Source organism: Salvelinus namaycush, chromosome 6, assembly GCF_016432855.1.
Source record: "Salvelinus namaycush isolate Seneca chromosome 6, SaNama_1.0, whole genome shotgun sequence".
Lineage (NCBI taxonomy): Eukaryota > Metazoa > Chordata > Actinopteri > Salmoniformes > Salmonidae > Salvelinus > Salvelinus namaycush.
Genome location: NC_052312.1, coordinates 38,012,159 through 38,027,048, shown reverse-complemented (window position 1 = coordinate 38,027,048; position 14,890 = coordinate 38,012,159). Strand labels below are relative to the sequence as shown.

At 41.3% G+C, this 14,890-nt stretch overlaps 1 protein-coding gene across 6 annotated transcripts in view; it reads left to right on the top strand.

The window, feature by feature from the left end:
* Window positions 1-14,890, top strand: part of LOC120049964 (liprin-beta-1-like) — a 32,660-nt gene that overhangs the window by 2,212 nt on the left and 15,558 nt on the right. For all 6 annotated transcript variants that reach the window (XM_038996503.1, XM_038996502.1, XM_038996505.1 and 3 more), the window contains exon 2: window positions 11,705-11,795. In XM_038996503.1, coding sequence (XP_038852431.1) covers window positions 11,732-11,795 — 64 coding nt within the window. In that variant the 5' untranslated portion in view covers window positions 11,705-11,731. The remainder of the gene's footprint in view (window positions 1-11,704; window positions 11,796-14,890) is intronic.

The window sequence follows — 14,890 nt, the reverse complement described above, 5'->3', positions numbered from 1 at the left end:
TAATATAAGGAATATGTTATTATTTATACTTTCACTTTTGATACTTAAGTATATTTTAGCAATTACATGTACTCTGGTTAAGTATATTTAAAACCAAATACTTTTAGACATACTCAAGTAGGATTATACTGGGTGACTTTCACTTTTAGTTGAGTCATTTTCTATTAAGGTATCTTTACTTTTACTCAAGTATGACAATTGTGAACTTTTTTCCACCACTGCATATGGTATGCACACCTCCGGTAGGTAGGTCAAAGTTACCTTCAGGTCAGGTAATTTCATTAACTGTAGACCTATTCATAAAGGGGGGATTCATTCTTGCAATTGTGGGAGACAAGGACAAGTTAGTTCAACAACGAAAACATCAGTTGCATTGGTGAGTAAAAATTGTTTATCTAGAGCCCATGTCAAATTCATTCATTGTGTCCTTACATTTAAGGGCTCATAGTTTTATTGGTATTACTCTGTAGTCTTAAGTTGTCCAGGAAAGAGCACTCCTTCCTGAGATATTGTCTGTGTCCTGGCTCTTGGCAATCTCTCTGTGTATTGGGTGGGGTGGGGGGACTGAAAGCATAACAAAGGATTTACTCTCAGACAAAGACCTTGGTTCAGTCGACTGCGCTCAGACCAATTACTGTATTTTAGATGATATATATATTTTTTAAAGACAAATGTCCTAAGGATAGCATGCAGTCACATGTATTGTACAGTAGTGTATCCAATGACTGCAACATTATCAGGCAAGGATAATCCTTTGAAATCTGTATCAGTGCTGCAAGACAACATATTCTTCACCACAAGTCCAGCTGAAAGTTGTTGTCCAAGCCAGGTCCAGCCGTAAGGCCAGACTTCTAAGAGCTATAGTGACCGCTTTATGTTGACAACTGTGCCCTCCAACCTAATAGCAATGAAACAATCAACTGTGTGTCTGTCCTTTTTGAAGCAAAGGTTTTTCAAGGAAATGTCAATTAATCTATTTCAGCATTTTTATTTTCCTCAGGCAGTGTGTTCTGTCAGTTGTTTGTCCCTCAGGCAGAGTTGAGTCAGTTCCAGCAGAGGTGAAGTTCATTGATATAGTGTGGGTTGGTCCTAGTTTGTTGTGAAGAGCAAAGTATTTTAGCCTACAGCTCCTTCATCCAGTGTTCAACTGAGTTATTTGACAGACCCAGCTATCCTAGCTACGTGAAGTAATAGATGTCTAGCATCTAGCTTAAAAAACCCTTCCTTCAGCTGCACCCATACTACCAGATTTTGTCCTGAGGCCGTTCTCCACCATTCAGACCTACTTTCCCTACACGTTTCCCTTTCCCTACACTCCATCCATACTTCAGGAGGACTACTCCTGCGGTGGTGTATTCTGAGTGGTGGGACAGCTCCTGGGCTCTTGGTCAAACTCAGAATGTTGTGAAGCAGTTTGGGGCATTGCTGGAGTAGACCTGATCCTTGTACTTGACATTTTAATGTTAAGACTTTGTTTCTTTCATTGCATTTGTTGTTGAATTCTTATACACATTTGCATTTACAGTAGCTTAAATTCCTGACTGGAATAATGTGCGTTCTGTTCACACTAAACCTCTTTGACAAGATCTTTGGCTTGCGTCACATACCAGTAGTAGCAGGGCTCAACAGTGCGACCATTTATTCACCACCATTTTATTTGAGAAATTAAGGATTCAAGCTTTAAAACATCAAATATTTTTCATTGTGCTCCTACATTTTTCAACTTAGCCGCACACGTGCTCCTTGTAAAAAGGTCAACTTAGAGCCCTGAGTAGTAGCTGGGAAAATGGCAGTGTGACTGAAAGGAAGACATTTCTCAAGCATGTGACAGGAAGGACTTCCTAACAGGACAAGGCGAAGGTCATCTCGAGTGCAGGGATGCTTTGGCCAGCATCCTTGTTCACTATATACCCTAGCCTAACTTCAGAGATGATTGTCTCTCTTATTTGTATTCAGTCATGCCAAGCTTTCAGACCCTGCTTCAAAATCAATTTTCAGTCTACATGGGCACATAGTCAAAAATCTGCACATCATAACTACAGCTAATGATGACTAGCCCCAGGACATGCATAGGAAATGCATAATTAAACTGACCTTCAGTTTCTTCAGCGTGGCTATTAGTTGGAATGATGTGTACTTGTTATTGCTCTGTTCAGAATGGCAGTGTGTTGAATAATAACACCAGTCTGTTTGGAAGGGGTCTTTGAGGCCTACAAGTCACCACAACCAAGAGAACAATAAAGCCAGTCAGACATGTAGTAAGATGTCCAACACAGCATTTTCTCCCTGTACTCTGCCCTGCCTGAGACGTTGCGTAGTTTCTCCCCCCACCCCCCAAGTGTGTGTTTTTGGCTGTAATTTAGTCGGGACATGCGTAAAACGGCTGTACCTTGTGTTCTCTATCCCTGGCTTTCCATGTGACTCTGTGCAGGACAAAGAGCTGTTTGTGTGCCATGTCTACAGAGCTGCGGCCACCACGACCACAGGGGTGAAGTCCCAGCCTACTATTACTACTGCAACCTGAGCTCACTCCAGACATGACAAAAGGACCATTAGACATCTAAGGACAAGAAGCATTCAAACAAGCCAAGGGGTTTGAAATAGTTGGATGCTGTTCAGGAATTGGTGCACGTTTAGTGTAGTTGTATGTTTTTGTTTTGCTTTACTTCCTGGCACTGAAGACTGAAAGCACCTGATGTTGTGTTTTTAGGTGCTGTATGACCAAACCAACATCCAGTACTACTGTTAGGACATTCTTCATTTGTATGACTGAAGCATTGTGCCATATGGGGTATTTCAATTCTCTACCCTACTTTGAGCCCCCTGTTAAACAACAGCTTACCAGCTGAAGGGGAGGCAAGTGGATAGGTTAGTTTAGTTCTGAAGGACACATCTGTGGCACAGCTGGAACTCTATAGCTACGTAGCTATTTGTGTGTGTGTGTGTGTGTGGGAGAGAGAGAGAGAGGCTCGTCAATGGGCCAGGCGGTGTTTTTCTTTTCGTAAGAGTCGCCCCTCCCCCCCATATCTCTACATCTGGTTGATGTCAAACTATGTAAATAAACCAATATAATGTCTACCCAATGATTTCAAAGGCAAACCTGAGCCAAATGGGTTAGCTCTCGCTTACAATGCACACATTCAATAATAAGACCTTACTAGGAGATTGAAACGTCTTTTTTGTCTAGCGGTAGACCTTTGTTTTGTCTGATGACTTGGAGGCTTTGATGCTTTGAAAAAGAAGAACCCGCTGGTTGTTCAGATTGGTTGGCACACAATGTGCAGTGCAGTGGATTGGTTGTTATCCGTGAGTAAGTGAGATTATATTAGGGGAAACTCCATGGTAATGGAATTACGCTGACAATCAGATGTTTCACTTTAAAATGTATACCAAACAAAAAACAATATCTCAATTGAGATGGTTTGGGATGAGTTGGACCGCAGGGTGAAGGAAAAGCAGCAAAAAAGTGCTCAGCATATGTGGGAACTCCTTTCAAGACTGTTGAAAAGAATTCCAGGTGAAGCTGGTTGACCGAATGCCTAGAGTGTACAAAGCTGTCATCAAGGCAAAGGGTGGCTACTTTGAAGAATCTCAAATATAAAATATATATTGATTTGCTTAACACTTTGTTTTATTCCCCCTATAGTTTTGATGTCTTCACTATTATTTTGCAATTTAGAAAAGAAAAACCCTTGAATGAGTAGGTGAGTCCAAACTTTTGACTGGTTGTGCTCTGCCACACACACACACACACACATCTGGAAGAGGTTTGAAGGAATCCAGGGGGAGTGCTGGTCATACAGGTCACAGAGATGCCAGTGTCGGTTACTGAACTGACACCTCATACTGAGCACTGAACTGCTCTGGAATGAAAGTTTCAATGCCTTACCCAGAGTAGAACTGTCTGTGTAGCCTAGAGCCGACGAGTTGCCATTACTGGCAGAGAGTACTTTACAAGGCTGCATAGATAACTTTTTCTGTGGAGACTGTGGTTTTAAAACTTGCTTTGGGTGAATCTGCCAGCCACTGAGTGATATAACAGAAATGGAAAACTCTTTGCTCTTCACCATAAAGTGGTACTTTACTGGTTCAGTGAGTCATTGTGAGTAGATGGGCTATGTGGTGTTAATTCCCACTACCCGTTTTAGCAAAGACAAAGACACGCATTACTATTGTACTTGTTTTTCCATTGTGTCCATTGCGCTCTACTTTCAAAAGGTATGCTTCAGTTGATTTCATTAGGTCCTAATTTTAATATTAGATAAAGACCATGTTCTCTTGCTATTATTTAAATGTAAACTGCGCCTTAGAACCAACTTAGGCTGTTTAAAACCAGATATGTGGCATCGGTATCGGAGTCAGGAACATCAATTCTAGTGTCAACATTGACTACAGGATAATTTTGGCCATTAAGTCAGTCTCATCCAAAACTGAGTTTTGTAAGTTAGTTTGTCACGACTTACTGGGCGGTTGGGTATGGATTACAATCATCATGCCCACTAACACGAGAGAAGCAGCTGTACTGATTGCACTCCATCAGCTGCCCACGCTCTATCCAATCATAGCAACCAGAACCTCCAGACAGTGAGACAGACCTGCCCATTACACAGCGCCTCAGACTGGTTTACATAAGACCACACATTATGTTAAAATAACCCTTGGCCCTAAGCTCTTTATGGAGTGGCCACTTGCTGATGTGTTTGGTGTCAATCATTTGTCTGCCACTTTTTGGGACAAAATGAGAATTGAGACTGACAGAGCGCTCCTGATATAGTGTATTATAAATTAGAGGTTGACCGATTTATGATTTTTCGATACCGATTATTGGAGGACCAAAAAAAGCCGATACCGATTAATCGGACGATTTACTTTTTTTTTTTTTTTTTTATGTATTATTTATTTATTTGTAATAATGACAATTACAACAATACTGAATGAACACTTATTTTAACTTAATATAATACATCAATAAAATCAATTTACCTCAAATAAATAATGAAACATGTTCAATTTGGTTTAAATAATGCAAAAACAGCGTTGGAGAAGAAAGTAAAAGTGCAATATGTGCCATGTAAAAAAAGCTAACGTTTAAGTTCCTTGCTCAGAATGTGGTTCCTTTTAACATGAGTCTTCAATATTCCCAGGTAAGAAGTTTTAGGTTGTAGTTATAGGACTATTTCTCTCTATACCATTTGTATTGGATGTTCTTATAGGCACTTTAGTATTGCCAGTGTAAGAGTATAGCTTCCGTACCTCCCCTCGGCCCTACCTGGGCTCGAACCAGGAACACATCGACAACAGCCACCCTTGAAGCATCGTTACCCATCGCTCCACAAAAGCAGCACCCTTGCAGAGCAAGGGGAACAACTACTCCAAGTCTCAGAGCGAGTGAAGTTTGAAACGCTATTAGCGCGCACCCCGCTAACTAGCTAGCCATTTCACATCGGTTACTCCAGCCAAATCTCGGGAGTTGATAGGCTTGAAGTCATAAACAGCTCAATGCTCAAATAGTCTGGGTAGCCATTTGATTAGCTGTTCAAGAGTCTTATGGCTTGGGGGTAGAAGCTGTTCAGAAGCCTCTTGGACCTGGACTTGGTGCTCCGGTACCGCTTGCCGTGCGGTAGCAGGGAGAACATTCTGACTAGGGTGGCTGGAGGCCGTGACAATTTTATGGGCCTTCCTCTGACACCGCCTGGTATAGAGCACATTAATGAGCATGCAATACGACTTTCCTCAGTACGAAGTCCTCAACGACCCACTGTGCTGTCAGACTCAGCAAGCTCATGGGTCTGATATCGCTGGTCCAAATGTCAGTTGTGAAGCTAATAGCAGTGACACTATTACTGTGTAACTCCGGTAGGGCAACATCTGAAAAATAGCGCAGTTGGTACATTAGTGTCTAGTTTGAGAAACATACTCCTCAACTGGCAGCTTCATTAAATAGTACCCGCAAAACACCAGTCTCAACGTCAACAGTGAAGAGGCGGCTCCGGGATGCTGGCCTTCTAGGCAGAGTTCTTCTATCAAGTGTCTGTTCTTTTGCCCATCTTTTTTTTGGCCAGTCTGAGATAAGGCCAGCATCCCGGAGTCACCTCTTCACTGTTGATATTGAGACTGGTGTTTTGCGGGTACTATTTACTGAAGCTGCCAGTTGAGGACTTGTGAGCCGTCTGTTTCTCAAACTAGACACTAATGTACTTGTCCTCTTGCTTAGTTGTGCACCGGGGCCTCCCATTCTTTCTATTCTGGTTAGAGCCAGTTTGTGCTATTCTGTGAAGGGAGTAGTACACAGCGTTGTACGAGATCTTCAGTTTCTTGGCAATTTCTCACATGGAATAGCCTTAATTTCTCAGAACAAGAGTAGACTGACCTGTTTCAAAAGAAAGGTCTTTGTTTCTGGCCTATTTTGAGTCTAATCGTACCCACAAATGCTCATGCTCCAGATACTCAACTAGTCTAAAGAAGGTCGGTTGTATTGCTTCTTTAATCAGCACAACAGTTTTCAGCTGTGCAACATAATTTCAAAAGGGTTTTCTAATGATCAATTATCCTTTTAAAATGACTTGGATTAGCTAACACAACATGCCATTGGAACACAGGAGTGATGGTTGCGGATAATGGGCCTATGTAGATATTCCAAAATCAGCCGTTTCCAGCTACAATAGTAATTTACAACATTAACAATTACACTGTATTTCTGAAAAATTTTGAATATATTTTAATGGACAAAAATGTGCTTTTCTTTCAATAACAAGGACTTTTCTAAGTGACCCCAAACTTCTGAACGGTAGTGACATTATATAGGTATGCACATCAGCTTTGACATCGGTTTTGCACATCGGCGTTAAACTAGACATCGGGCCGATGCCGACATTTTTAGTTCACTGATGTATCGTGCGTCCCTAAACGGAAATACATAATTATGGGAATGAATTTCATTCTCAATACAATATACTGCTGTACTTTACTGTACTATCCAAACTTGTGAAACAAACGTCTATGATAGGTTCAGATTTGGTCCGGTCCATCTGTGGACGTTAACATCAAGGCCAGGGTGGACTGACCGACTATCAACTACTTTTCAACGTCCTTGGACGTCCGGTGTTGGTCGGTGCTCAGTGGGTGAGTATGCCTGGTTAAAGTAAATGGAAAGAGTGGGAGCTCATAGGTAGGTGTCATAGGGCGGAGCACACTTGGCCCAGTGTCGTCCTGGTAAGGGTTTGGCCGGTGCAGGCCGTCGTTGTAAATAAGAATTTGTTCTTAACTGACTTGCCTAGTTAAATTAAAGTAAGGGTGTTTTCACACTTGGTCCCTTTCAGACAATTTTTTTGTTTTACTCCATGTGCACTCAGACCCCTCCAAGAGCCCCTGAAGCGAACCAAACTGAGTCCATCTCGAGAGGTGGTCTGAGTTCGGTTTGCTTGAATTCCATGGTCCGGGTCCCTTTTTTTAGAGAAACCTCCACAGGTCAGGTGTGCTTGTTATTCCAGTACCAAACACTAAACTACTGCAACACTGTTTCCCATGCCATAACCCCATCTCATTGGTGCCACAAAAGAGAGATGATGTGCAGGTTTGTGGAGAAAAGGTGTGCTGTTTTTGGAGATGGTCTGTTTGGTTCCCTTCAGGGGCTCTTTTGAGGGGTCGGAGTTCCTTTGGCATGGTCACACTGCACCAAAAAATTAAGCAAACACTGAGTAAAAAAGAAAATGGCTAGTGTGAAAACACCCTTAAAGAGGACTATATGTGAACACCACTGGGAGAGGTGACATTAACAGGAGAGGGATGGAGAAAGGCGGAGACTGAGACTGTCCAGACTGACTGTTTTAACTCTCTTGGTTTGACCACCAGTCAACAGAAAGACAAAACGGTTATGAGCTGAACATCACAGTGTGCCAATAGAAGGGAGGACAGTAGCAGGTGACCCAACTGTGGTTTGTGACTTATAATTTGTCATTGAAGCCAATTCAGTTGCAGTAATTCCTTAGATTGTTTTGGGTAATTGCGTTAACAATCTGGTAACGGAATTCCGAGTTGTAATCACTTAATACTTCATAAGTGAAATTGATATCAGTAAAATCATTAACTAATTGGTAGGTCTAACATTTACTTGTCACTTCTGTGAACTTTCATTAGAGAAATGTGAAAATATCTGAGTTATTTGTTTTGTTAAGGAATTGCAAGGCACAATATTTCTTAAACTTGGAGGTAAAACATGTATCTAAAAGTAAATGTGTTGATATTAGTTGGCAGGGGACTTTACATCAACATTATTGTGTTTTGATGTATTTCTGACTCTTTCTGGTAGGTGTTTTCTAAGACCCTGTTTCCATCTGTTAATCCACAAATCAAAGACTACTTTTGCCAAATTTAAGATGGAAAATGTTTGTAAATGCCTTCATTTCACAAAAATATAGACTCTTAGCTTTCATTTGACACAATTTGATATGCACCTATGAACTTCAGATGTTGGTGCTCATGGGTCCTTTTCGATGGAAATGTATGTACAATAGTTTGACAGCTTGCAGATGAGGACGTTGTAGACCTGTTTTAAGAAATCAGTCCTGAGCACACAGCCAAACCTTCCCGACATGATGCACTGACTAGTTTTTAATGCATCTTTTTTACTTGAGAAATACTGCACCAAACACCTTAGCTGGATTTCAAATTGTGCGACTAAGACCTCCTCTGCACAAACATCTTAATTACAGATTTCTTGATATATCTAACGAAGTCGCTATGTTGTTGCTACGGTGACTCATGAGGGACAAACAGTACCTACCAGGGTAATGTATGTGAATATAACACACCCACAAGAAACTCTGGTTTGGCTTCAGTCATGGCCCCAAACATTTTTATAAGCGATCTTCAAAATTATGCATAATACGTAAGTTCAGTTGCCCTTTTTAATGTATTTACATCATATGTACATTTATGGTCTCTCCCTATTAAATATCAGTCATGTGAGACTGGAATAATACTAATTTGCTGATCCAGTATGTACCATTTAATTTACTGTGACCTCAAGCTATGAGACTGATTTGAGAGAGAAGCAGAAGGGGTAAAAGAGGATGAAAGCTAAAGAAGGTATATGATATCTTGTCAAATTTGCTGATCTTTAATCTCGCATAGAAACTTTTGTGCCAAATCCTGTGTCTCAGAAGCATTCGACCTACTGAATTATTATGTTAAAGGAACTAGAGCTTGCCTGCTTTTAGTGCCTTACCTCTACCCTTTCTTTATGCTCCTTATTAGTTTCATTTTACTATCCCAGAGAGGGAACGTTCATGTTTGAATTCTTAAAACTGCTGTTCCAGTTAGAAACATGTCCACGTTTTTGGTTTCCCTCTTGGGGTGAGACAGACGGCTGACCAAATAAAGCTTCCTCCCTCCCTGGAGTGAGAGTGGGATGGCTCTCCGTCAGAAGGAAATGCCTTGGGAGGAAAAAGCAATGGTACTAAAGGCGTCAGCATGCTTCGGTTCGGCAGGCGCCTAGCCAAACTCGGCTAACCGAACGAGTGTGCTCGCATACTCTCTTATAAGAAAAAGCGGCAGTAGTACTGTTTGTCCAGTTTGGGTTGCCGTAGCCAGTATACGCTTCCTCAAAATAGTCAGAATTAATCTAAGATAACTAAAGAAATCTGTCATCGGTTTGAAGTTTTTGCCGAAGAGATCTTAGTTGCATAATTTTCCATCTAAGATGTTTGGTGGTATTTTTCAGCCGAAAAAGTCAGCAAATAATTAATCTTGACGATAACATCGTTCAGATTATTTCAGTTATCAGTTGGCATGTCCAGTGAACAATGATTCTGCTTTATGTGTTGTTTTTTGAAGGGTGTGAACCATCCAAGACAATTGTGTCGGCAGCTTTATAAAACTGGAATTGTTTTCTGCTGGAAAATGTTTGTGTGCGCAACTCCCTTTTCAGTTGCACTGCCATCGCTGGTACAATTAATCATTGTTTATTGAGTAGTGCAGCTGTATAGCAATGTGAGCCTATTTTGAAGGGAGTATTACCCATGTAGCCTAAAGGGCCCATGATGGAAGTGGGTGACTGGACACAATGCCCTCTGTGTTGAATGTGCAGGCTCCCTCTAATAAAGGCCAATTATTTAATGTAGCTCTTTTAGCCCCCCTCTCCTACCCTGAGTTATGCTTCCCTGGACAAGGAGAGGGCTCTCTCATTCCAATTCAATTGACTTTGCGTCGTGATGATTTCATATCCTCTCAGGCTATTTTACATTTCTCGTTCAGATTGTACATTTGTTTTTGTGAATTCAACATGTAATATAACGTTAGACCTACAATGAAAGTGAAATTGTCTGGTCCATTTAGGTGAATGAGCTGCATGTGGGGTCAGGAGGCTGGGAGTGATGGTTGTTATGGAAGCTTGGATTTCCAGCCAAGCCAACACACTGTGGGGAGAGATCCCTGGTAGAATGGCACCATTATTCTAGATAAGAGCCAACTCTCAATCCCCATGACTGGTCTCGGAATCTTTGCTGGGGTGAGAAATCACTGTTGTGGTTTTGCCTCAGAGCTCCTCTTTGTTTTTGACTTGCATGTTGTGGTTACTTACAGTTCACTTCACTCGCAATGCCATGGTCCTAGATTCCTTTCTGGTTTTGATTCCAGTGGCACTGATCAATTGTTTTTACCTAGACAGTCAATATCAGCTAAGAGCATTGGCCTACATTGGAAATCTCCATATGCAAATGTTGGGTAACAGTCTGGCAGTTTACAATCACCTTATCCTCTCTTTTCATTAGGTGGCCCAGTTGCCCCACACCTGCTCCATGGAAACACCCAATAGGCCCTAAATTATTTCCAAGTAAACACCCAGTCATAGGCTTGAGTCTTGACCCCATTATTAAAGTTAATTGCTGAGGTCGGTACTAAATGCAGTCATCAATGGGGAAGTTGTGAGGCACCAGATTTACAGTATAGGAGAATACATGTATGGTAGGAGTAGCTGTTGACTCTGACTTTGAGGTAGGAGTAGGAGGCTAAGACACATTTGATTCAGCCAATGCATCGGGGGAGAAATACAACAGTCAATGTCATCATACAACCGTGAATATTCATTATGGATATTATCTTCTTTAGAAACCTTTCAATTGGATATTGTTAAAAAAAAAAAATGAGGAATATGATTTCATATTCATCCAAATGTACCAGGGACACCATTATGCCCCCTAACAACAACATACCAGAGATATGCATTGTAATTACACTTGATCACACAAGACACGGGAATTCACTAATGTCCCATTCACATGGAGGGAGAAAATCCTACATCTTATTTGCAGTTTCATTCTACAACTAACTGTAGGCTAGAACATTATCATTACTACCAGGACGTGGCTTACAAATGAAGGTGCATAGAAACGCCTTTCATCAAATATTACTGTAATCATCACTAAAGTTGTAAAAATCTGCTAGTGGCGTAATGTAGTGGGGTCCTGACTCTTGTGTGGTCTCTGTCCACTTTAGTTTTGTCTGTGTGTAATGTGTAGACTTGAACTTCCCATGGGGTTCCTGTAATTTACTGCTCAAGTTTTAAAAGCCATTGAAATGCCATATATTTTCAGACTGATGTTTTTACAAGCACATCGTCTAACTTGTACTGCAGGCTGTAGTCTTCTGGGCAATGGCTGTTCAGTTTGTCATTGGTCTTTACTTGACACTTCTGTTTTCTTTTCAGATTCACAGTGGGGGGGAGGGGGTGAAGATGATGTCTGACGCCAGTGAGATGTTGGCAGCCGCCTTGGAGCAAATGGATGGGATCATAGCAGGTAACACGCAAAACTCACACACACATTTTGATCTGTGGGGCTGATCCCCCTCAAATATTTACATAAATGCCTCTTAAATAAGACCCTGATATCTATCCTCAGGACTAGGGTTCCCATGCTGCTGCTCTTAGGATGTGGCTGTGGTACTGGTTTGGGATGTTTCCAATATGAGAACGCAAGACGTTCCATTGTTTCAGCAGTGATGGAAACAAATGATTATTCAAGGCCTACTGCTAATATGATTTGCAGGCATTGCGTGCCTCATCCATGGCCTGAAGGGAGGGTGGCACGCCTGTTGGGATGGCAATCCTACGTCTTCCATCTGTATTGTATTTTACAGTTGTGTATGTATTTATTGTAGTGGTCATGTACGTGGCTCAGTTCATAAGAGCATGGCACTAGCAACACGAGTTGTGGGTTTTGATTCCCTCTCTACAAAAATATGTGGACTGTAGTCACTTTGGATAAGTGTCTGCTATGTAACTGGCATATTACAGTACTGTATTGGCCAATGCAATTTTTGTAGAGCAGTGTGACCCCAGCAACTTAATTTTGGATACAGATTTACTGTATAAGGGATGCATTTCTTGTTTTGGACTTTATGAAATATTTGCATATTGTTATTGTATTACTGCACTGTAGGAGCTATACAAGCATTTCACTGCACCTGCTGTAACATTTGCTAATCTGTGTACGCAAGCAATACACTTTAATTTGTTACATACATTCTGTAGTTGACAAACCATGTAAAATCTCTAGCTTCACCCAACTTCAATTAAGAACAGTCAGATTAAGTCATTCTAAAATGTATTTTAACCGAAGAGAATCATATCAAAAGTAAAGTGAAAGGCAATAACTTTATATGAACATGGGCCCCCGAGTGGCGCAGTGGTCTAAGGCACTGCATCTCAGTGCAAGAGGCGTCACTACAGAAACCCTGGTTCGAATCCAGGCTGTATCACAACCGGCCGTGATCGAGTGTCCTTTTTATGCGGAGCACAATTGTCCCAGCGTCGGTTGGCCGGTGTAGGCCGTCATTGTAAATAAGAATTTGTTCTTAACTGACTTGCCTAGTTAAATAAACATGAATTGCAATATGAAACATGTATTTTTAGATTAAACACAAGTGTCTATGATCTTGTGTCTTGTACTTAGTCAATTGAAAATGTGTTTAGTTGTGAACTGCCTTTTTGAGTTTTGTACTAATAGTTGTGAAAATGAACCACATTCTGAGTCACAATTGCATCTAAGCAATAGAAACAATTGTCAAAGTTAGACACCAGAGGGAAGTTTTGGACCTATTATTTTTTTTGATGGTAGATGAGCAGAGGGGACAGCTTTAAGAGCCCAGGCTTTTCCACTGACACTGACCTTTCCAAGAGGGATGGCTGATCCCATGACATCCTCTAGCCCCTGTTACCACAGAACCCACTGCGTTCACTCTATCCCTGGCTGTTTTTTTAGGGAAGACTTGTATATTTATTTATCCCTCTATTTATTTTTCTCTTCTACATTTCTATGAAGGTTGACAGATTTATAGTACACACTGGAAATGTGGCTTTTCCAAGTCCAACACACAAGCTTCTGCTCAGGCCTCTTGCACCCAATTAAAAAAAAAAAAAATCAATATCTAATCTGTTTTTCTTTGCTTTTAAAATGTGTGGTATGGGATTTTTCAGGACACATTCAGAAATCCACATCTGCAGCGCATCACATGGGTCAATGACATCCCCCCTGGTGATATTGTCTTTCATCCTCCTCGTTGAAGGGAATTAGGAGAGGATGGGAGAGGCTCAAACTTCCAACCACAGGGCTAAAACTATAGATGTACCAGTCAAAAGTGTGGACACACCTACTCATTCAAGGGTTTTTCTTTATTTTCACTATTTTCTACATTGTAGAATAATAGTGAAGACATAACTATGAAATAACATATGGAATCAGTAACCAAAAAAGTGTTAAACAAATCAAAATGGGTTATTTTAGATTCTTAAAAGTAGCCACCCTTTGCCTTGATGACAGCTTTGCACACGCTTGGCATTCTCGCAACCGCTTCACCTGGAATGATTTATCCAACAGTCTTCAAGGTGTTCCCACATATGCTGAGCACTTGTTAGCTGCTTTTCCTTCACTCTGCGGTCCAACTCATCCCAATCCATCACAATTGGGTTGAGCTCGGGTGATTGTGGAGGCCCGATCATCTGATACAGCACCCCGTATCTCCTTCTTGGTCAAATAGCCCTTACACAGCCTGGAGGTGTGTTGGGTCATTGTCCTGTTGAAAAACAAATGATAGTCCCACCTAAGCGCAAACCAGATGGGATGGTGTATCGTTGCAGAATGCCGTGGTAGCCTTGCAGGTTAAGTGTGCCTTGAATTCTAAATAAATCAGTGTCACCAACAAAGCAACATCACACGACCACCTCCATGCTTCACGGTGGGAACCACACATGCGGAGATCATCCGTTCACCTACTCTGCGTCTCAAAGACACGGCGTTTGGAACCAAAAATCTCAAATTTGATCTCAGACCAAAGGACAGATTTTCACCGGTCTAATGACCATTGCTTGTGTTTCTTGGCCCAAGCAAGTCTCTTCTAATTGGTGTCCTTTAGTAATGGTTTCTTTGCAGCAATTCGACCATGAAGGCCTGATTCATGCAGTCTCCTCTGAACAGTTGACGTTGAGATGTGTCTGTTACTTGAACTCGGAAGCATTTATTTGGGCTGCAATTTCTGAGGCTGCTAACTCTAATGAACTTATTCTCTGCTGCAGAGGATAACTTTGGGTCTTCCTTTCCTGTGGCGGTCCTCATGAGAGCCAGTTTCATCATTGGTTTTTGCGACTGCACTTGAAGAAACTTCAAGTAATGATGGACTGTCGTTTTCTCTTTGCTTATTTGAGCTGTTCTTGCCATAATTTGGACATGGTCTTTTACCATATAGGGCCATCTTCTGTATACCACCCCTACCTTGTCGCAACACTAATTGGCTCAAACGCATTAAGAAGGAAAGAAATTCCACAAATTAACTTTTTAACAAGGCACACCTGTTAATTGAAATGCATTCCAGGTGACTACCTCATGAAGCTGGTTGA